This window comes from Polyodon spathula, chromosome 5 (assembly GCF_017654505.1).
Source record: "Polyodon spathula isolate WHYD16114869_AA chromosome 5, ASM1765450v1, whole genome shotgun sequence".
Taxonomy (NCBI): domain Eukaryota; kingdom Metazoa; phylum Chordata; class Actinopteri; order Acipenseriformes; family Polyodontidae; genus Polyodon; species Polyodon spathula.
The window spans coordinates 17,246,047-17,265,735 of record NC_054538.1 but is presented as its reverse complement, the minus strand read 5'-3'; the positions used below and the strand labels follow the sequence as shown (position 1 = coordinate 17,265,735).

The 19,689-nt window shown below is 37.7% G+C and overlaps 1 protein-coding gene across 1 annotated transcript in view; it reads left to right on the top strand.

Annotated features, from left to right (window-relative positions):
• Positions 1 to 19,689, top strand: part of LOC121315642 (cAMP and cAMP-inhibited cGMP 3',5'-cyclic phosphodiesterase 10A-like) — a 68,569-nt gene that overhangs the window by 16,285 nt on the left and 32,595 nt on the right. The window contains exons 2-3 of the mRNA XM_041249909.1: positions 8,488 to 8,616; positions 16,976 to 17,004. Coding sequence (XP_041105843.1) covers positions 8,488 to 8,616; positions 16,976 to 17,004 — 158 coding nt within the window. The remainder of the gene's footprint in view (positions 1 to 8,487; positions 8,617 to 16,975; positions 17,005 to 19,689) is intronic.

Genomic DNA, 19,689 nt, shown 5'->3' with positions numbered 1-19,689 from the left:
ATCAGTACTTTCTGTTTTCTACATGTTAACCACTCCCTAATCCATATACATGTGTTTCCTTGAATCCCAACTGCGTTCAGTTTGAGAATTAATCTTTTGTGCGGGATTTTGTCAAAAGCCTTCTGGAAATCTAAATAAACCATGTCATATGCTTTGCAATTATCCATTATCGATGTTGCATCCTCAAAAAAATCAAGCAAGTTAGTTAGACACGATCTCCCTTTCCTAAAACCATGTTGACTGTCTCCCAGGACCCTGTTACCATATAGGTAATTTTCCATTTTGGATCTTATTATAGTTTCCATAAATTTGCATATAATAGAAGTCAGGCTTACTGGTCTGTAGTTACCTGGTTCAGTTTTGTTTCCCTTTATGTGGATCGGTATTACATTTGCAATTTTCCAGTCTGTCGGTACCACCCCTGTGTCAAGAGACTGCTGCATGATCTTGGTTAGCGGTTTGTAAATTACTTAAGAACATAAGAACATAAGAAAGTTTACAAACGAGAGGAGGCCATTCGGCCCATCTTGCTCGTTTGGTTGTTAGTAGCTTATTGATCCCAAAATCTCATCAAGCAGCTTCTTGAAGGATCCCAGGGTGTCAGCTTCAACAACATTATTGGGGAGTTGATTCCAGACCCTCACAATTCTCTGTGTAAAAAAGTGTCTCCTATTTTCTGTTCTGAATGCCCCTTTTTCTAAACTCCATTTGTGACCCCTGGTCCTTGTTTCTTTTTTCTTTCATTTCTTTGAGTACTACTGGGTGGATCTCATCCGGCCCAGGGGATTTGTTTATTTTAAGAGCTCCTAGTCCTTTTAACACTTCTGCCTCAGTTATGCTAAAGTTATTTAAAACTGGATAGGAACTGGATGACATGTGGGGCATGTTGTCAGTATCTTCCTTTGTAAAAACTTGTGAAAAGTAATCATTTAATATATTTGCTATTTTTTTTTCTTCATCTACGATTTTGCCATTTGTATCTCTTAAACATTTAATCTCCTCTTTGAATGTTCGCTTGCTGTTGTAATATTGGAAAAACATTTTGGAATTGGTTTTAGCTCCCTTAGCAATGTTCATTTCTATTTCTCTCTTGGCCTTTCTAACTTCCTTTTTGACTTGCGTTTGCAGTTCTGTGTACTCTTTCTGCGTACTTTCTTTTTGGTCCTTTTTTAATGCTCTGTAAATTGCCTTTTCGCTGAATATTTTTTTTAATTGATCTATTAAACCATTTTGACAATTTAGTTTTACATTTAGATTTGTCTACTTTAGGGATATAAATTGTTTTGCGCCTCTAGTACTACATTTTTGTAGAACAACCATCCTTCTTCTGTGGGTGTTTTCTCTATTTTACTCCAATCTACTTCTGTTAGTCTCTGTTTCATACCTTCATAGTTTGCTTTTCTAACATTGTAAACCTTGGCTTTAGTCATTACTTTTGGGGATTTAAAAAAAACACTTCAAATGAGGCCATGTTGTGGTCTGAGTTTGCCAGTGGTTCTCTGACCTCTGTTTTAGTTATTCTATCTTCGTTATTTGAAAAGACTAAATCAAGGCATGCCTCCCCTCTAGTCGGTGCCTTGACAAATTGTGTTAGGAAGCAGTCATTTGTCACTTCCACCATTTCTGTTTCATCCTTTGCGCTACCCACCAGGTTTTCCCATTTTATCTTGTGTTAGAAGGCTTAATTAATCCTAAACATCTAGTTTGTTACAGCCTTTATCTCTAAAATTAATAAAATACTTTTTGGTACCAAGCAATCTCCCATTTTTCTAAGATGAGGATATATGAGATTTTCTCTAAACTAAGGATATATGTTCCTGTACCATGGAGTTCCTCTCACTTAGTATAAAAATGAGGGGCACTTAAGTTAGAACACCTGTTCTGTTAGGAAGTTTTGTCATGGTTATTAAAACATATTATTCTGGTACCATAAGAGTCCTGGTACTTTTACAGATATGAATAAAAAGGCTGTCTGTCTTTGAGGTAAACCACCTGTTATGTTAGTAAGTTCTGTCTTGGTTGCTAAAACATATTTTCTTTTACCAAGAAAATCTTAGTACTCTCACAAGATCAGAATAAAAAGTGAGAGGCCCTCTTGTCCTAAGTTGCAACTGCTGATAAGAAACTTAGCTACATGCGCATTCCAAGAGGTCTCATCAAGGCTATTGAATTATGTCAGCGCTTCATCTTTCACTGAGTCTCTCATTTAGGCTAAGACAGATTTCTGCAATACTATTTTTGCTTGTAGCTTTTTAACATTTTCTTAAACCAGTACAGAACTTTACAATACTATTATTGCCGTTAGCATTTACTTTTCTTCAGTGGTCTTTTGAACACAGTATCCCTGAAGCACTATGCAGCCCTGTCGCAGTTCTTTGTTGTGCAGTATGCTGTGCACATTTAACCCTTAACGGTCCATTTATTCAGTGCTTGTCAGGCGCGTCAGGTATAATTTATTTTCACATGCGCTGTATATTTTACATGCGCTGTTTTAAAAGATTTTTTTTCAGAGTAAAACAGGTTTAAAAGGCACGGCATGGCAAAACGACAGTCAGTACTGCATCTCCAGCCAAGCCCCATCCCATGTTCGCTGTATTTTTCACATACCTCTTCATAGTCGTACATACTCATAAATCCTCTACTTATCACACGTGTTATCAACAAACTCCTCAGTAATGCGATCTGACTCATTATTTTATTACTATAACATCTCAAAAAGCTCTGCAAATGTCTGTGGTATTCTTTGAGCGCTGGATGCAGAAGCAGCTATCTTCTTTGTTTGTGTCTGTGTTATCTCTGTGGTGCATGGGCTATGTGTATTTCTCAGATTCAGCTTCTGTCAGCTCCTGTCGGTCTCACTCGGCCATTGAAAGGTTTTCTCTGCTTTTTCTGGAGAAAAAACGACTAGAGACCAGTGCTTGATGTCTTTTTGATGTCGGACAGGGTGCGACATCGGACTGGAAAGGGAAAATTGTAATGTCGGACCTAGTCCGACATAGGACCGCAAAAGGTTAAGGTTGCACTGCTCCACTTTTGAGCTTCACTAACTGAAATCGATACATTACAAGTATCACACTGCCCACCAGACATCAGCTTCCAACTAGATCAGCATTAAAATTCAAGATTGTTTTGTGCCAAGGCGAACTTGGGTTTTTCGTGTTTGAATATTCTTTCAAAAGTAAAACCAGTAATAGAATATTCTTAGACTTGAATTAGCTGGATGCGTAAGTATAACCATACCATATTAACATAGAAAAGATATATTGATAGTAAAATTAAATGCCTATTAATGAAATGTCTGACTTAATTTATGCACTGGTTTCCTTTGCAAAAATTTCTTTTTGACAGTTATTTGTACATTCACATCTCCTTTCCTCATTCACATCTCCTTTCTGGCTGCAGTGGTAGGTACAGGTTTAATATTTACACATTAAATAGTAAACAGCTTGACATTGCATTTTAACACTTTTCACTGTCCGCTGTCTGTAATCGTACTGAGTGCTTCTGAGGGCCATTGTGTGGGAGTTATATTTATTTTTGTGTTTCAATGCAGTAGTTATTTCTAACTGCCTTGCAAACAGAGTAAATTAAAAGCTTTTTTTTTTCTTTTTTCAAACTTTTTGCACCAAATCCTTCCTGTTTTGATTGCGCCCTGACCTGTATCGGCGTCAAGAGAGGGTCTGAAGCAGCAAAACTAGCCGTTGCTATGGAAACTTGTTAATTTAAAATATAGTGCTTTATTTAAAAAAAATAATAAAATAAAATAAATGGGTGTGGAAAGTGGACAGAAAGTGGACGCCATTCAGTGCATAACTAGTGTGAATCAAGAATCCTTTGCTGCAGAGCCGTTGGTTAAATACCTTCTCTAAAAAGGACTCTACAAACCAACATCTATGGTACATGGAAGCCAGGGCTGCTTCATGGTGCCCTTCCTTCTGAGATATTAGAAATAACCTATTGGAAAAATAACGCTTGTACTAATTAAAGGTAGGACTGCTGTGCCCCTGCTCCGTGTACTTTACATGAGTACCCTGGAACAGTTTGCTGCCCGTGAATTATTATTTTTTTATTTTATTTTTTCTCTAATGGCAGTATCTAAATGTTTACTTTCTTTGAACTGAAGTAAGATATTTTGCAGAACTATAGATGAAAGTGATGCATACAGTAGAGCCATGCCTGTTTGGAAATGTGTGTGTGTGAAAGAGTTCCTGTTGAAGAGTCCAGGATGTGTGCTGGATGATGTGTGCCAGGCATACACAAAGTCTCGAAACTGCAGTGTACACAGTCACTGCAATGCCAAACACCACACTTTTTTATAATTGTATTTATAAAACGTCCTTCACTACACACATCCCTCACTATACTGCAGTTTACATGAAACCACTGGGCCCTATTGGCTAAGCCTTGAGCTAATATATACTGTAGTGTACATACTATTTGATCTGTTTTGTTGGATATTGCAAAGTTCTATATTCTGTTTGCATCCAAATTAATCAAAACAGTTACAAAAATATATATAAAGCTTTGTAAAAAGGGCATACCTTTACACTTCCTGTTGCAACTGATATAATGAAGGCCCCTTAGGGGTCTACAATTCATTGCATATCGATCCTCTACATGATGTATCATACCATAATAGAGGTATATACAGTGCCTATACAAAGTCTATACCCCCTTGAACTTTTTTCACATTTTGCTGGGTCAGTGCCTCAGCGTTTCATGCATTTAAATGAGGATTTTCTTCCACTTATCTACACACCCTACTCCACACTGTTAAGGGGGAAAAAGGTTTTATTGAGAAAAAAATTATATATTAAAAATACAAAACTGAAAGATCATAATTGAATAAGTCTCCACCACCCCTGAGTTTATACATGGTGGAAGCACCTTTGGGAGCAATTACAGCTGTGAGTCTGTTGGGACAGGTCTCTACCAACTTTGCACACCTAGATTTGGCAATATTTGACCATTCTTCTTTACAAAACTGTTCATGCTCCGTCAAGTTCCTTGCGGAGTGTTGATGGACAGCAATCTTCAAGTCATGCCACAGATTTTCAGTTGTATTTAGGTCGGGGCTCTGACTGGGCCACTCAAGGACATTTACCTTTTTTGCTCCTTAGCCACTCCAGTGTAGCTTTGGCTGTGTGCTTTGGGTCATTGTCATGCTGAAAGGTGAACTTCCGTCCCTGTTTCAGCTTTCTTGCAGAGGGCTGCAGGTTTTCCTCAAGGACTTCTCTGTACTTTATTCCATTCATTTACCCTTCTATCCTGACAAGTGCCCCAGTCCCTGCCGATGAGAAACATCCCCATAACATGATGCTGCCACCACCATGCTACACAGTAGGGATGTTGGGTTTGCGCCAAAAATAACGCTTTGCATTTAGGCCATTTTCCATTTTAGTTTCATCAGACCACAAAACTTTTTGCCACATGGCTACAGAATCTCCTGAGTTTTTTTTTTTTGCATATTTCAAATGGGATTCAAGGTGGGCTTTCTTGAGTAATGGCTTCCTTCTTGCCACCCTACCATACAGGCCAGATTTGAGTGCTTGGGATGTTGTTGTTACATGCACACTTTGACCAGCCTTGGTCATAAAAGTCTGTAGCTCTTGCAGTTGCCTGCCTGATCAGTCTCCTTTTTGCTCGGTCATCCAGTTTGGAGGGACGGCCTGATCTAGGCAGGGTCTTGGTGGTGCCATACACCTTCCACTTCTTAATAATTGTCTTGACCATGCTCCAATGGATATTTAAGGCTTTTGATATTTTTTTTATACCCATCCCCTGATCTGTGCCTTTCAACAACTTTGTCCCGGAGTTCTTTTGAAAGCGCCTTGGTGTTCTTGGTTGAGTCTTTGCTTTGAAATGCACAGCAGAGGGAACCTACAGGAACTTCTGAATTTATCCTGAAATCATGTGAATCACTACAGTTTAACACAGGTGGAGGCCACTTAACTTGGTGTGTGATTTTGAAGGCGATTGTTTACACTTGAGCTAATTTAGGATTGCTATTACAAGGGGGGTGGACACTTATCCAACCAAGCTATTTCAGTTTTTATTTTTAATTAATTTTCTACAAATTTCTAGAATATTTCCTTTTCACTTGGAAGTTGTGGGGTAGGATGTGTAGATATATGAAAAAATATATATTTCAATGCATTTCGATTCCAGGCTATAAAACAACAAAAGGTGAAGATTTTGAAAGGGGGTGTAGACTTTCTATAGGCACTGTATATTGTTTGTATCGCGATACAAGACCAAAAGCACAACATAGCTCACTGTAGATCACCAAATGCTTCTTGAATGAAGGATAAATGTGTTTTATACTTGGTATGCATACATACTATCCTCTCCCTGACCCATTTCATTTGTGTCTTTTAACAAAATAGTCGATCGTTAAATCATGCATCATACAAGTAGTCGATCTGGACCCACATCTATCATGATGTATATTGTGACATAACTTATAGCTACAACCCCAACCCTTAGTACAAATACTGTGAACTGCACTTGGAACAATTGTAACTTCTAACAAACTAAGCAAATAAACATGCAAAGAATCCTGAAGTCATAGGCTGGTCTCGACTGCACTCTCCATTACAAAGAGGAAAAGTTGCTGCTGTACTTTCGGTCCAAGTAGCTTCGACAGGATATCCTGTCTGCTGGGAATCCCATATGTTTTCAATGATCATCCCTTATCAAAAAGGTTAAAGTAATCCAGTTACAGTATATCATCATAATGAAAGGAAATCATTCCAGCTTTGCTGAGGAGAGAAAGTGGATTTGTTTATTGTATCATGTGGTGTCTGAGGTGAAAGTCAGGCTGAGCTAGAGTTTACTTAATATGCAATTAAGTACCTGAGAGCTGCCGTAAGTGGAGCTGTTTATGTAGTTTGCAGTTAAGCAAACAACCATTTTTTAAACTGTCACAGTTGGAAAGTGTTTCCTTAATGTAAACCATGTGTCAGTTTCTTCATCTGTATATGTAATTCGCCCCTGCAGTTCTATGAGTTTTGTTTATACGAAATAAGCAAGATCCAGCAGCTTTGGTTACATTTTAACAGATAAAACTGGAAAATAAATCCCACCTGGAAGAAAAGCACTGTGTGAATTGTATCTGAAATAGAGGTTGTTTTTGGCAACATCTTGTTTGTTGTACTATAACAGTCACATTGAGGATGTGGAGTGAAACTGAAAATAAGATAAATGAAAACCACATTTCCAGCAATAGCATATTTTTAAGAATATAAAAAGTGCACCCTGTGGATAAGAGTTATGACTGGGCAGTCGTGGGTTACCCAAGTGTACTGTTCTGTGCACCTTATATATAACCTGGGCTTCTGATAAAACACTTCTGATACAATAAATGCATAGCCAATAAACACTGGAAATAGTTACTCAATCTGTTGATTTGAACCCATTTCCCAGTGAAAAAATTAAATAAATACAGTAACCTACCAAAAAATAAATTAAAAAAAATCCCCAATGCAGTTGAAATGTCCCTCCTTCCTGACTTGTATCACACATTGATTCTTTGTGAATACTTTAAACCCACCCCAACTATTGAGTGGCAGCACGTTCCTACATTTCTATTGGAGGATTGTAAAACACTTGCAAGATTTAAAATTATGTCACAATTATTTGAAGCGGAGGATTGTTCTTGCTCGCGAGATTTAAAGCTAAAAAAAATGCCTAAACACACAGAAAACCCAGAAGAATGTGCCCGTGACCATAAGGATTTCATTGTGGAAGACAGCAAACGAAAGAGAACAAGAATTGTCAAGTTAATACTGTAACATTTATTTTAAACTGAATGTAAATGATTATAGAACACTGTTATTCTGCCACTGTAGAATAAAACTCCACCCCACCCTATTACATTATTTAAGGGATAATGGTATTGTGTGCAATCCATTCAGGAGTTCCATTATTACAAAGAAACTTGCCATAAGAATGTTATTATCATTGTTGTACTGCAACTTTTAAAAGTTATTTACTTATTTACCTCCGTCTCAAATCATTGTAGCTCACAAAGAGTTGCAGGGCTAAAGCATTATTGGTTAATAGAAAGGCTGGCCTCAGGAGAAAACAGTCGGAGAGCAGTGCCTGGTTGCTGTACAATAAAGAATAATATTCCTTATGAACTTCCATGGCTGGATGAATCTGCTTGTCCTGCACCTATTGCTGTGTTTAGTTTTTTTTGTTACTGAAATGTGCTCTAAACTGGTGAAGGTCCATGTTTTTCCTTCAGTGTTTTCTATATTTCTTTCTATGATGTACAGCATACGGTATTACTATACTGCACGTAAACAAAAAAAATAGGCCATTGTTTTCAGTATGTGACGAAATACTGGAATACTGTTATCCCAGGGATTGAATTATAGTACAGTATATATTCCACTGCCTTTATGAGGTTAGGTCTGTGTAGGCAGGTAAAAGCAAAGTTTATTTTTCCAATCCAACCGCTCTGTCTGTATCCTCTTTTTCCAGGTCTGACCGATGAAAAAGTAAAGGCCTACCTTTCCCTTCACCCGCAGGTATTGGATGAGTTTGTGTCGGAAAGTGTGAGTGCAGAAACAGTGGACAAATGGCTGAAGAGGAAGAGCAGCAGACACGAAGGTAAGCAGGCAGACTGATACCTTACAGGACCATTTGGTGGAGCTATATTCTCAGCTGCATTGTGTAACACACCAGAGTCACGACTACCACATTTCACAGAACAATCAATCAATTGTAAAAAGGGCCTGAACAGAGGCTACATAAATAATAAAAAAGTTGAGTGACGACACAGAGGGACGAACACACTGTTGCACATGGGCAGATTTCTCGGTATTTAACCTTTAAATTCAGGATGTGACTGGCTAGGGATTAAGGAATTATTTTGTTCTCCAAATAATAAGGAGCTGGCCATTGCAAATACGGTCAATTTGCACGTGTAGCATAAAGAACACTGTAAGAGGTGGATCATTTTCAGAAAAGAAAACTATGAGCTCGTCGGATTGCTGGTTTTTTCTTTTTTTTCTCCCCAATTTGGAATGCCCAATTGTTATTTGTGTCCCGGTTCACCGCTGCAACCCCCTGGCAACTCGTGAAATGGAGGCTGGAATGCATGTCCTCCGAAATGTGTTCCTGCCAATCTGTCATTGATGCGCAGTGAGCCATGGATTGCCCTGCCGACCTAAGCCCTCCCTACCCGGCCGGTGCTTGGCCAATTGTGCAGCGCCCCCTAGGGACCCCAAGTCACGGTCAGCAGTGACATAGCCTGGAGTCGAACCTGCGATCTCCAGGCTATAGGGCACATCCTGTACTCTGCGCGGAGTCCCTTGACTGGATTGGCCACTCGGGAGCCCCCTGGATTGATGGTTTTCTGTGAGATGTGGCAGACTTGAGGGTACGATTTTATTCCATGTTTTTTGGAATTTGATATTTTGGCCACAGCTTTTGTTTTAAGGGGCTCATTACAGTAAATGAAGCCTGAGGAGTCATAATTTCAGATTCAGTCTATCAGACATTGTAAAATGGGCAATAGAAAAAAGATGTAGTCTTAGAGGAGAGCTTTATATTTCTTGCTTGATTCAATTCTTCTTTTGGTTGGAGTCCCCCTACCACATAACGTTTATCCCACTAAGTAAAATGAAACTACTCCGACAGTGGCAAGATGCCAGTTTCCATGGGCAGAATGTTTTGATCATCAACTGTTTGTCTTCTGCTGTGCCCAATGAAGATTGATAGTTATATATAAAAGCAGTAATAAGAAAAATGACAGTGCTTAACCAGTGGCAGCTTCCCAAAAGCAATGTGAGCATTCAAACCGGGAAGGGATCCTATCCAGTAGCATGGCATACAGTACCCATCAAAATGTGAATTGCTCAGAAATAATTATTTCACACAAGAAGTTGTGTTAAACATTATCCAATTTTTAAACGTTAAACCATTCGTGTCAAATATAGATGTTAACATTAAGAACTAATTCAACCAAGGTATTAAAATACAGATTTGTATTTATTTGCGAGTTGTTAGTTTTTTTCAATTTCAATTTTAAGTTTTGTTGTTTACGTCCTGGCAACATTTGAAGCTTTGTTTAAGCCACACCTCAGAGATCTTTGGAAAATGGCTGTCTTTGGTGCGCGGATGTGCTGCTGAGTTGCAACCCCATTACAACAACATTCATTTTCCTTTTAAAATGAAATGTCATTTTTATAGTTTTTTGTGAGAGGTCCCTTCATTTTACTGTCAATCCTAACATGTAAATGATGAAAGGTCATGTTAATATTATCATAAAGACTGTAGCATTGTGTAACCAACCAAAAAACAAATTCGGCCTCTTAAAAACTGCCAGTGTCCATCTGGAATGTGTGTTTCAGTTTAATAATTTGTTTTTAAAAGCTTGGGATAAAATGCTGCATTGGCACAAATTCAGCAGAAATTAGCTGTAAAAAAAAAAAAAAAAAAAACAAAAAAACAAAAAACAAGTATATTCAATAAAAATCAAACCTGTAAACAAGCAAGTTTCTTTACAGCAGGTTTTCTAGATGTGTGTAGAAATGGAAGTGTAACATACTGCAAGTGTGTACTTTTCCCCAGTGGAGGATAATACAGCGTCAGAATGTAGCAGAAGAACAGCGTTTTCTCAAATGATGTAGCCTGCTGTAGGATTCAGAGTCAGGGGGACACTAGTAATAGAAGCGGTTTCAATAACTCAAAAATCATCTTGTTAGTTCTTCTTGTGGGATAAAGAACTGGCTGTAAATTCTGGAAGGTAGACAAAGAAAACAAATCCTTTTGTAATGAGACGTTGTTGAGCTGTGTAACTGGAAAGTTATCAATGTCCGTCATTCTTCAAGTCTCCCACCGTAAAGAAAAAAGGGCCGGGGTTTGCCAGATGTCTGTTTTTCAGTAGGTTTTCTTCATTGAATTGCATTTGTGTTTTATGTAAATTAAGCCTTCTTATTAGTTTTTTTATTTAAAGGTAATTTAGCAAAACTGTGCCAGTTAACTGCTGCATGTTTCAAGTAAGCTTTCAAGAGATGATAATATGGAAGCCACTGTGTGTTCTGTGTGGGCTTGTCCATGCAGCTCAAGTAGGAAAGAATCTTGCAGAAGGAACCGTTTGGTAAATTCCTTATGGTGGCACATAACATAACATTGCTATTGATCACTGGCTGGTGAACTGCGATTGTTTCGATATGTATATATATATGTTTGGCCCTGAGATCATGCAGTTGGTCAACGGAATTTTCTCGCGAGGCAGAGGAGCAGAGCGGTTGCAAGAACTAAAAACTTGGTGTGGATTAAATCTTTTTTTTTGTTAGTGATAGTGACGAAAGCACTATATTCAAATAATAAAAAAAAATGTTTTTTTTGTTTGTTTTTTTTAATTTTTTTTTTTAATTTTGTGTGTGTCTTGGTCCTGAGCTTTATGAAGTCTGGTTACCCTAGATCAGTAGTCCTCAAAGTAATTTGGGCACGGGGATAAATTGATCTTACTTGGCTGTTTGCGGGCACGCTGACTATTGCATAGGTTCTTATCTTAAACACTGCCTTCTTGCAACATACAGAGTGTGTACAGAGTGTGTGTGTATGTGTGTGTGTGTGTGTGTGTGTGTGTATGTGTATATATATATATATATATATATATATATATATATATATATATATATCTATATATATATATATAATTTAATATATGACATATACTGTATATTAAGAGTTTTAGCGGGAGTTATTCTTGGCTCACTCTGATAAAGCCAAGTCACAGGCAGTAATTGTGCGTGCTGCGCTTATTCTTTACGTGATTTACATAAAATACACAATGCAAACATTTTTTAAATAGTATGTTTACACAGATAACCATGAATAAACAAAAATACAAGAGGATAGATAGCGTCTCGCTTTGTTTCAATTTGACAAATTTGTGAACACTACTCTGTTTTAAGGAACGCTCATCTCCAGTACATTTATTTAAAGTGGATTTGTAACTAAATATACTATAGTGTTTCCCTTGTCTGGTGAAATAAAAAAAATAGAGATAGAAAATAAAATTTTTCATACTGAAATGTATTATTTTTCTCAATAGCAATTGGCGAAATTCAATGTTTACCCTGCATATTGACACCCACCTCTGCTCACAAATGATTGGACTGCTGTCAGATCTTTCTCTTTCCCATTGGCTACTGACTCGCCTTCAATTTCATGCAGAATACCGTGAACGGCCTCTGCTTGCTCTGCTTGCTTATGATTGGACAGCTGCGTAAAACTTGGAAGATATTTGACTCTCCTATTGGTTAAACTTACTGTCAGTACCTGTAACTGAAACAGACACAGTTTATGTCCCACCCAGCTAACTTATGATTGGGCTACCGCAGAGACAATGCACATATTCAATTGGTTGATCGTAACGCAGAAGCCCTTTGGGAAAAATAAAAATAAAAAATGTGTACAAGCACAGCATAAGCGAGCAGCACTGTCAGACTGAATGCTGAGGCGCTTTTATTGGAAAACGTGTTTAAAGCTTTCTTTATTTTCCCACACTACGACCCGCCAGAAATGTGTTCATGACCCATAATTTAAGAACAGCTGCCACGGGCATGATGGCCTGGCTTCACGGGCACGAATTTGCCCATGGGCACCACTTTGAGGACCACGGCCCAAGATTCTAGGGGTCCCCTAGTGCCAATAATTTAGGTCAAAAAGATGTACTACGTTAACTACGGATATTAAAACGTAGGACTTAGTGACTGTTTGAATAAAGATTGGTGCAACTTAAGAGTTTGCATTACCCCATGTGTAACATAAACATAATTTATCATTTTTAATGTTATCCTTAAAATTGAGAAAGCAGCAGTAATCAAACGTGTTTCTAATGATGCCAAGCATATCTCTTTTGGGATTATGGTTTTGCGTCATGACTACAATACCTTGCTATACCCCTATTCCCAGTGAGCCTCAGGCTTAGTTAACACTACACACTGTACTTGTTTTTAAGTACAGTGCACAAAGTATTTATTTTTATCTTAACATCAGCACATTCCTTAAAGTTTGAATTTCGTCACTGCAATTGAAATGAATATAGCTGCTCTCAATACAATACATATGTGGTATTTGTGCAGCTTCATGGGTTTTGTCCTTTAGTTCTGCTGCATGCATGTTGAAACAGTCAGTTTATATGAGTTACAAGGTGCTCCTAATTGGTAAGCCTGTTGGCTTTTGTGTTTTAAAAGCAAAGTTGTTTGCCTCTGAAATCCCTCTGCTTTAGTAAAAAGTGAATGTATACATTTAAAAAGCATTATATACCAATACGTTTTTGAATCTTTCCACTGTATTTGCCCATAAGTGTTCTGCTGTGCTGTTTATTGTACTAAAATCTTGAGGAGTCTTGAAAAATGAAACATTTTGTTTTATGTGGTGCACTCGAAAGGTGTGATAGGAATGAGTTTGCAGGTATGTTGGCTTCCAAATGTGATACAAATGAAAGTAAGCCCATATTTCATACCTCTGTCCTTACTTGCAACACAACTGCAGTATATAAAGAACCATGTGACAGAGATGTGGTGAGCCAGATGTGGTGAGCCAGAAAGCATGACTAGTCTGTTTTGAAGTCAGAGTTAGAGTTGGGTTATGGAATAAATTGAAAAGTTGTCAACCAACTTGGAAAAAGTTCCCCATGTTGGTGTAAATGGGTGTCAGTACAAACAGTTTCCACATTTTTGTAAGCTATTAGTCAGTTTCTGTTGACACTTTGAATGGCAGTCATTAGTAATGGTATTTGTGTATAAATTTAAAAGCACTTGCCACATGTAGCACACATTTATGATTAAACAGACTTGACTGATTCATAAGGTATGAAAATGGCAGTTTTAAAAAAGCTGAAACTTCTGTTTCAGTCAGCATGGGAAAGACAGCATATCTAACAAGATCCACCCGCCCATGATGGACCACCTAGTTGGCTCTGGCAGGTGTTTCGATTTCTTAGTCCTGCCCTGTCAGTAGCCACAGTGTTAGTGGAGCAGACGGAATGTGTTGAGGATTTCCAGTGTTTCTTCATAGGATAACTGCAGTATTCACCAAGTATTCTGAATGCATTTCAGTACAGATTTTATTAAAAAAAAATAAAAGTGCTGTGAAGCTTGATTTCAGCATGCCTCATTGTGTCCCGGTGTCTGGTGCACATTGTGCTTCCTGTTGAAGGGTAGTAATAAATGGGAGAGTGAATGGTTTCAGGTCACTGCCGGCCTGCAGCAGATGGCATCTTCTTCCAGAAGGATATCTCCTAACCGGCTATGGACAACTTACTTCATGCCCTGTTACCTTGGCAGCAGTGCTGCCACATTTTCCTCCTAAAACAGCACCTGTTCTTGCAGCATGTTTTGCACAGGGCACTGAACAGTGTATACTGTAGAGCAGCTGACACACGCTGTCGAGAAGCCTGGCATTGCCCTCACAAACGTATGTTATTGTTATTAACCCATTTCAAACCAACATATAGTGTATAGATTTAGGCCAGTTGCATTGTGTGAGTCAGCAAACATATCTACTCTAGATTTGTAAGGAACATTTCTATTCTCCACAAGCCTGTACAAGTCGGAGAGTCAGGAGTGCCCCAACTAAAGGAGCTCCACAGCACCTGCAGTGAAGCTGTGCTCCTCTCTCTGAGACTGGGCCCTCCTCTGGGGAAATAATGACGTGAGCAAACTATTCTCCTGGGTTTGCAATACACTTGGTTACTTGACGTGGGAACCAGGCAAGAGCTCAATTATCAGTAGGTACCTATGGAATCAAACATGCTCTTACAGTACATTAGTACCAACGGGCCAGTGAGAGAATAGCAGAGCAACATAGAAAATCTTTGGACTTTTCAGCTTGATGGAGAAAATTATTCTTGCAACCTCTTTGTGTACCCCACTGCTGCTATACACAGCTAAGGGTCTTCAGACCTACGCAAAATCGCTGGCTACAGTAGTTCATCTGCAGCTAAAACCAGACACCTGTGAATATTCTTCCTCACAACCACACTGACACACCTGCTGATTAACAAGAAAATAAGGTTTCTGCGTTTCCTTTGTGTGCTTTTGTGTTGTAGCAGCTCGGCAGTTGGTTTGCTGAAAGCAGCTGACTGTTTATCTGAGCAGCTGGATGTCGGCCATAGTTCCACAAACCTGCAGTTGTGTCGTTGGTCACATACTGTATCCTTGAGTAATAAAAAGACTGCTTCTTACCTGCAGGCTATAGCCAGAAGCCAGGGTGTCACATGAGCACTCTAGCAGTGATGTGCCTTATTCTACCTTAGTGGTCACATGGTCTGGGGTTGACATTTTGTTTATTTACAGCATTGGGAATTGGAGGGACCCTCCGACTATAAAAAACTAAAAAACTAAAAAATCAAACTTGTATTACTAAGTCATCCCCAAATTACAACCTAGGGGCTATTCCAATGTGCAGTCTGAGGGGAAAGAGTCAATAACATTAAATAACTTACACAGTTAAATGGTCTTATACACACCATTTAAATTAGCTTGGTTTATAATTTTATAAATTACCTATGCTTTAAAAACATCTTAGAATTTGAACCTGCCTTCACATTGTATACTAGACTGAAACTTTAAAACTTGAAACTGTTTCTGCTCACGTGAATTTAGGTGGTGTTAAGTGGGACCATTACACCTTCCACAGTTTAGTTTATCTACAGTGTGGTGACAGGTTAATTTGACTGCTCTTTGGAATCCTGCCACATGGAACTAAAATGTTCAGCTGATTGGGTGAAAGGTATCGTAGCCCGGTGCCAATACATTTTGCTTGTGCTACATGTTTTAAACATTTTTTGTTCCATTTATGTAATATCTAGTAGTATTTTACTTTCACCTTACAGTAGGATTCAGGTAGCATGTTGGTCAAATTGCAATATTACCCCCAGCTCAGGGGGGGGGGTTTATATCCACATATCCAGTTGTAACGAATCATGGTGAGGCTGTTCTTAAGTTTTCCGAGTTTCCAAAGTTATTGGAGATGAGTTTTATATCAGAATCCGGGAATATAAAGAGTTTTGTATCTTGCGCTTACAGTTACTTTTATCTAGGGAGCTGCTTTATGTATCAGAATCCTGGGGTATCTGAGTGTGTCTGTCCAGTCTAGTTTTGTATTTACAGCCGTAGCAGGGGATGCATGTTGCAATAATTTTGTTTAATTTTTTTCTTTTTTTAATTATATTTTTTATATATAAGTATTATGACCAAAAGCCTAATTTCAGTTCAGTTCAGGTACATCTTACAAATGAGTTGTCTTTATCCACGTAGGATGTAGGCTAAAAATCATGACTGATCTTGAGAGGAACAATATGTCTTTTTATGGTATTTAATTGAGGCAACCCAAACAGGAATCCATCCAGATAGCCATGGATTTTGTAGATCTCTACAGCAGCCGTAGCCAGCAATGGGCAGAACAGCTTCCTTTCTGTTGCATAGCTATCTCTGTGGTGTTCTATTATAATACCTCAATGCTTCTAGCATAGACGTCACTCTGTGTTTACTTGGCTGTGAGTATCTGCGTTTTAAATAGCCCTTTCATCTATGTTTGGAAATTCACCATGCAGCTATGTGTGGTATTAGCTCTGGAAGAATGTGTAAAATAACAAACAAATGCATGAGCACTTTGCTTATTTGAGATGGCCAAGTACTGTGCATGCTGTTTGTTTGTGTTTCAGAACAGCGATTTTGCTTTTTGGATTGGTCAGACTGCTGAAGGATATATTTTTATAGTTAGGCTTCATCCCAGCCTTAGTTATATATCTGCTACGTACATTGCACATTTTCTATCTATTTGTCTATTTATCCATCTATCATGAAAATGTGTGCTCATGTAGCCTCACTACTGTGCATCTGTATCTTCAAATGATCAGGAACTACCCTGATTCCCTTGTTGCAGTCGTTCACCGAGCTGTCAACCTGAGTGTGTAATTGTTTGTTTGCTTTTTTTCCCCTCACAGATGACTCCACTGTTAAGGAGGTCAGCAGGGTAAGTGTGAGATCCTTTCTTTGTTCCCTCTGAGGAATCTGAGGTGGGTTAGTTCTCCCTTGGGACGGGTCACAGTGTGCGCACAATGACGTCCGACAGTCCTCTGGAGGCACGTTGACTCCCTTTGCTATCATCAGTATTTTAAACCTCATGGCTTATGTATTGTGCTGAGATCACAGGAGACTTTAGAACACTTTTAATTAATCACAGTGTTTTGAATTTTTCAGTCAATCTGAAAAATTAACTTTATTTAATCATAGCAACAACATTTGCAATCTTTTTATAGATATTATGCATGTAGTACTAAAAGAAACTTTATAAACATTTCAGCCTATAAGTCTTTCTCAATGTCTTCTATGGAGTTACAAAATGTTTTTCATTAATTATTAGTTTAGTTTTATTATTTCTAAATGTGGTACTATTACTGTAAGTGTTTTATAGTCATGGATTCCTGTTGCATTTTTTTTAATGAGGTTTACAGTCATGCTAAATAGTTCTTATTGCATTACTCAAATTGTGTGTGTGTTTTTAATTTTATATTACTTTAGGTTTTGTTTTCGTAACTCTGGGGTTCAAACAAATTTTGATAGTTTTTTATATTTCTGTGTTAAGGTGCTTTGGCCTTTGTTCAGGAAGTGATCATCTGTTCTGTTTGGCTGCCATAGAAATTTGTAACCCAGGCTAGATCAGATTTTGTGCACACTAGTGCACACTGCATTCTTTACAGTATGTCTGTGGCTGGCAAAGGGAACATTAGAACAACTCCTGAACTCACAGAAAATATCAAAATGAGAAAAAAAAAACAAAAAAAAACACAGTACTGTATTTAGAAACTGTAAGGATAACAACTCAGGATGATAGCAAAAACCGTAAAAGGCAAGTAAAAGAAATGTAATTTGAAGCTATTCAGGTAAAAAATAAAAAGGAAGGTGTCACAGAGACATATGTATTTTCCAATGCTCATTCAGGTAGAATTCATTGGTGATTTACTTATCCTAACCAGGGTTCTGGATAAACAGGATGTTTCTGATCCCTGGGTAATTTCAAAGGCCTTTAGTGACAGAATACAGGTGATAAACACCACCTCTCAGGAAAAGCTCGGTTTAGGACAAGGGGAATAATGAATGAATGAATGAATGAATGAATGAGATACTAAGGGGATAACCTGTAATTTGTTTGACAGTGTGATGCTGAGCCTATGCACCAGATAACCTTTTTTTGTTTTTTAAATAATTGATCAATTGCGCTTGTGTGTTGGATAGTACATTTCATAGTATTTTCTGGAATTCAAAAAATGCATTACTTTACCACTTCTAACTGTGTCAAAGGAAGTGGACATTGTAGTCTTTACAAACTCGCTATGTTTAAATGGTTTGCAAACCTCAATAGAAATTTATATTTGAAAATTTTAGATTTCTCAAACAAAGAATTTTAGGAAAAATCTTTTTGTAGCAAAAGTTTTGCTTTTGTGGATGAGGAAAAAAGTTTCAAGAAATAGGTCAACAGTTATTTATTTCAGTAATTTTTTTTTTTTTTTTTTTTTTTTTGCAAAACTCTAAAAATGCTAATTCAAAAGTATTCATACCCTGACAAGGAAAATGAAATGAATAGCCAGTTGAGGCACCTTTAGCAATAACAACCTTTTAAATGATTAGGATATTTGTCAATGAGCTTTTGGCATGATTCTTTAGTGATTTCTTTTTACCATTCTTCAACGCAAAATTGTTAAGTTTGTGCTATGGAATCCATTTTACCATGTATTGGAACTAAATTTCCTGTGCCATTAGAGGATATTACCACCTCCATGCTTGACAGTAGGTATGCTGCTCTTTTCTTTGTACACCTCACCGGACTTTCTCCAAACGTAATGGCTATCGACGTGACCAAATAGCTCAATTTTTGTTTCATCACTGCAAAAAACTTTTGACCAGAACTCCTATCCATCATTCAAATGCTGTTTTGCAAACTTTAAGCGATTGTCCTTGTGACTTTTTCCCAAGAGTGGCTTTTTCCTTTGCCTGCAACCATTGAGACCGTCACCATGCAATATCGACCTATGGTTGAAATGGAAACCCCAGACCCACTTGCAGACAGTTCACTTTGAATATCTTTGGCAGTCAATCTCTGGTTGTTATTAACCTTCCTCACAATTCTTCTACTTGTTCTTGGTGAAAGACCCTTCTTTCTTCCAGACTGAGGGAGCACTATGACAGTACCATGAGTCTTGTATTTCTTGATAATAGAACAATAGTTGACATTGGGATACTCAAATGCTTGGAAATCTTTTTGCATCCTTCTCCAGCTTTACGCAATAAATACTTTTCTGCCTAAGGTCTTCAGATAGCTCTTTATTTTTTCCCATATTGACTTATTAGACTGCAATCAACCTATGCCTAACCCTTTTATAATCTCTAAGAATGTTCACCTACAATCCAGCAGACATCTATTTCTTGTAAAAAAAAAAAAAAAAAATCCTCATCCCCAAAAGCAAAACTTTTTTTACTAAAATTGTTTGTTTTTGAGAAATTTCTAGAAATTATAAATTTTTATTGGATTAATAAACTTTTGACTACAAGTGTGTGTGTGTGTGTGTGTGTGTGTGTATATATATATATACACTATATATACACTATATATATATATATATATATATATATATATATATATATATATATATATATATAT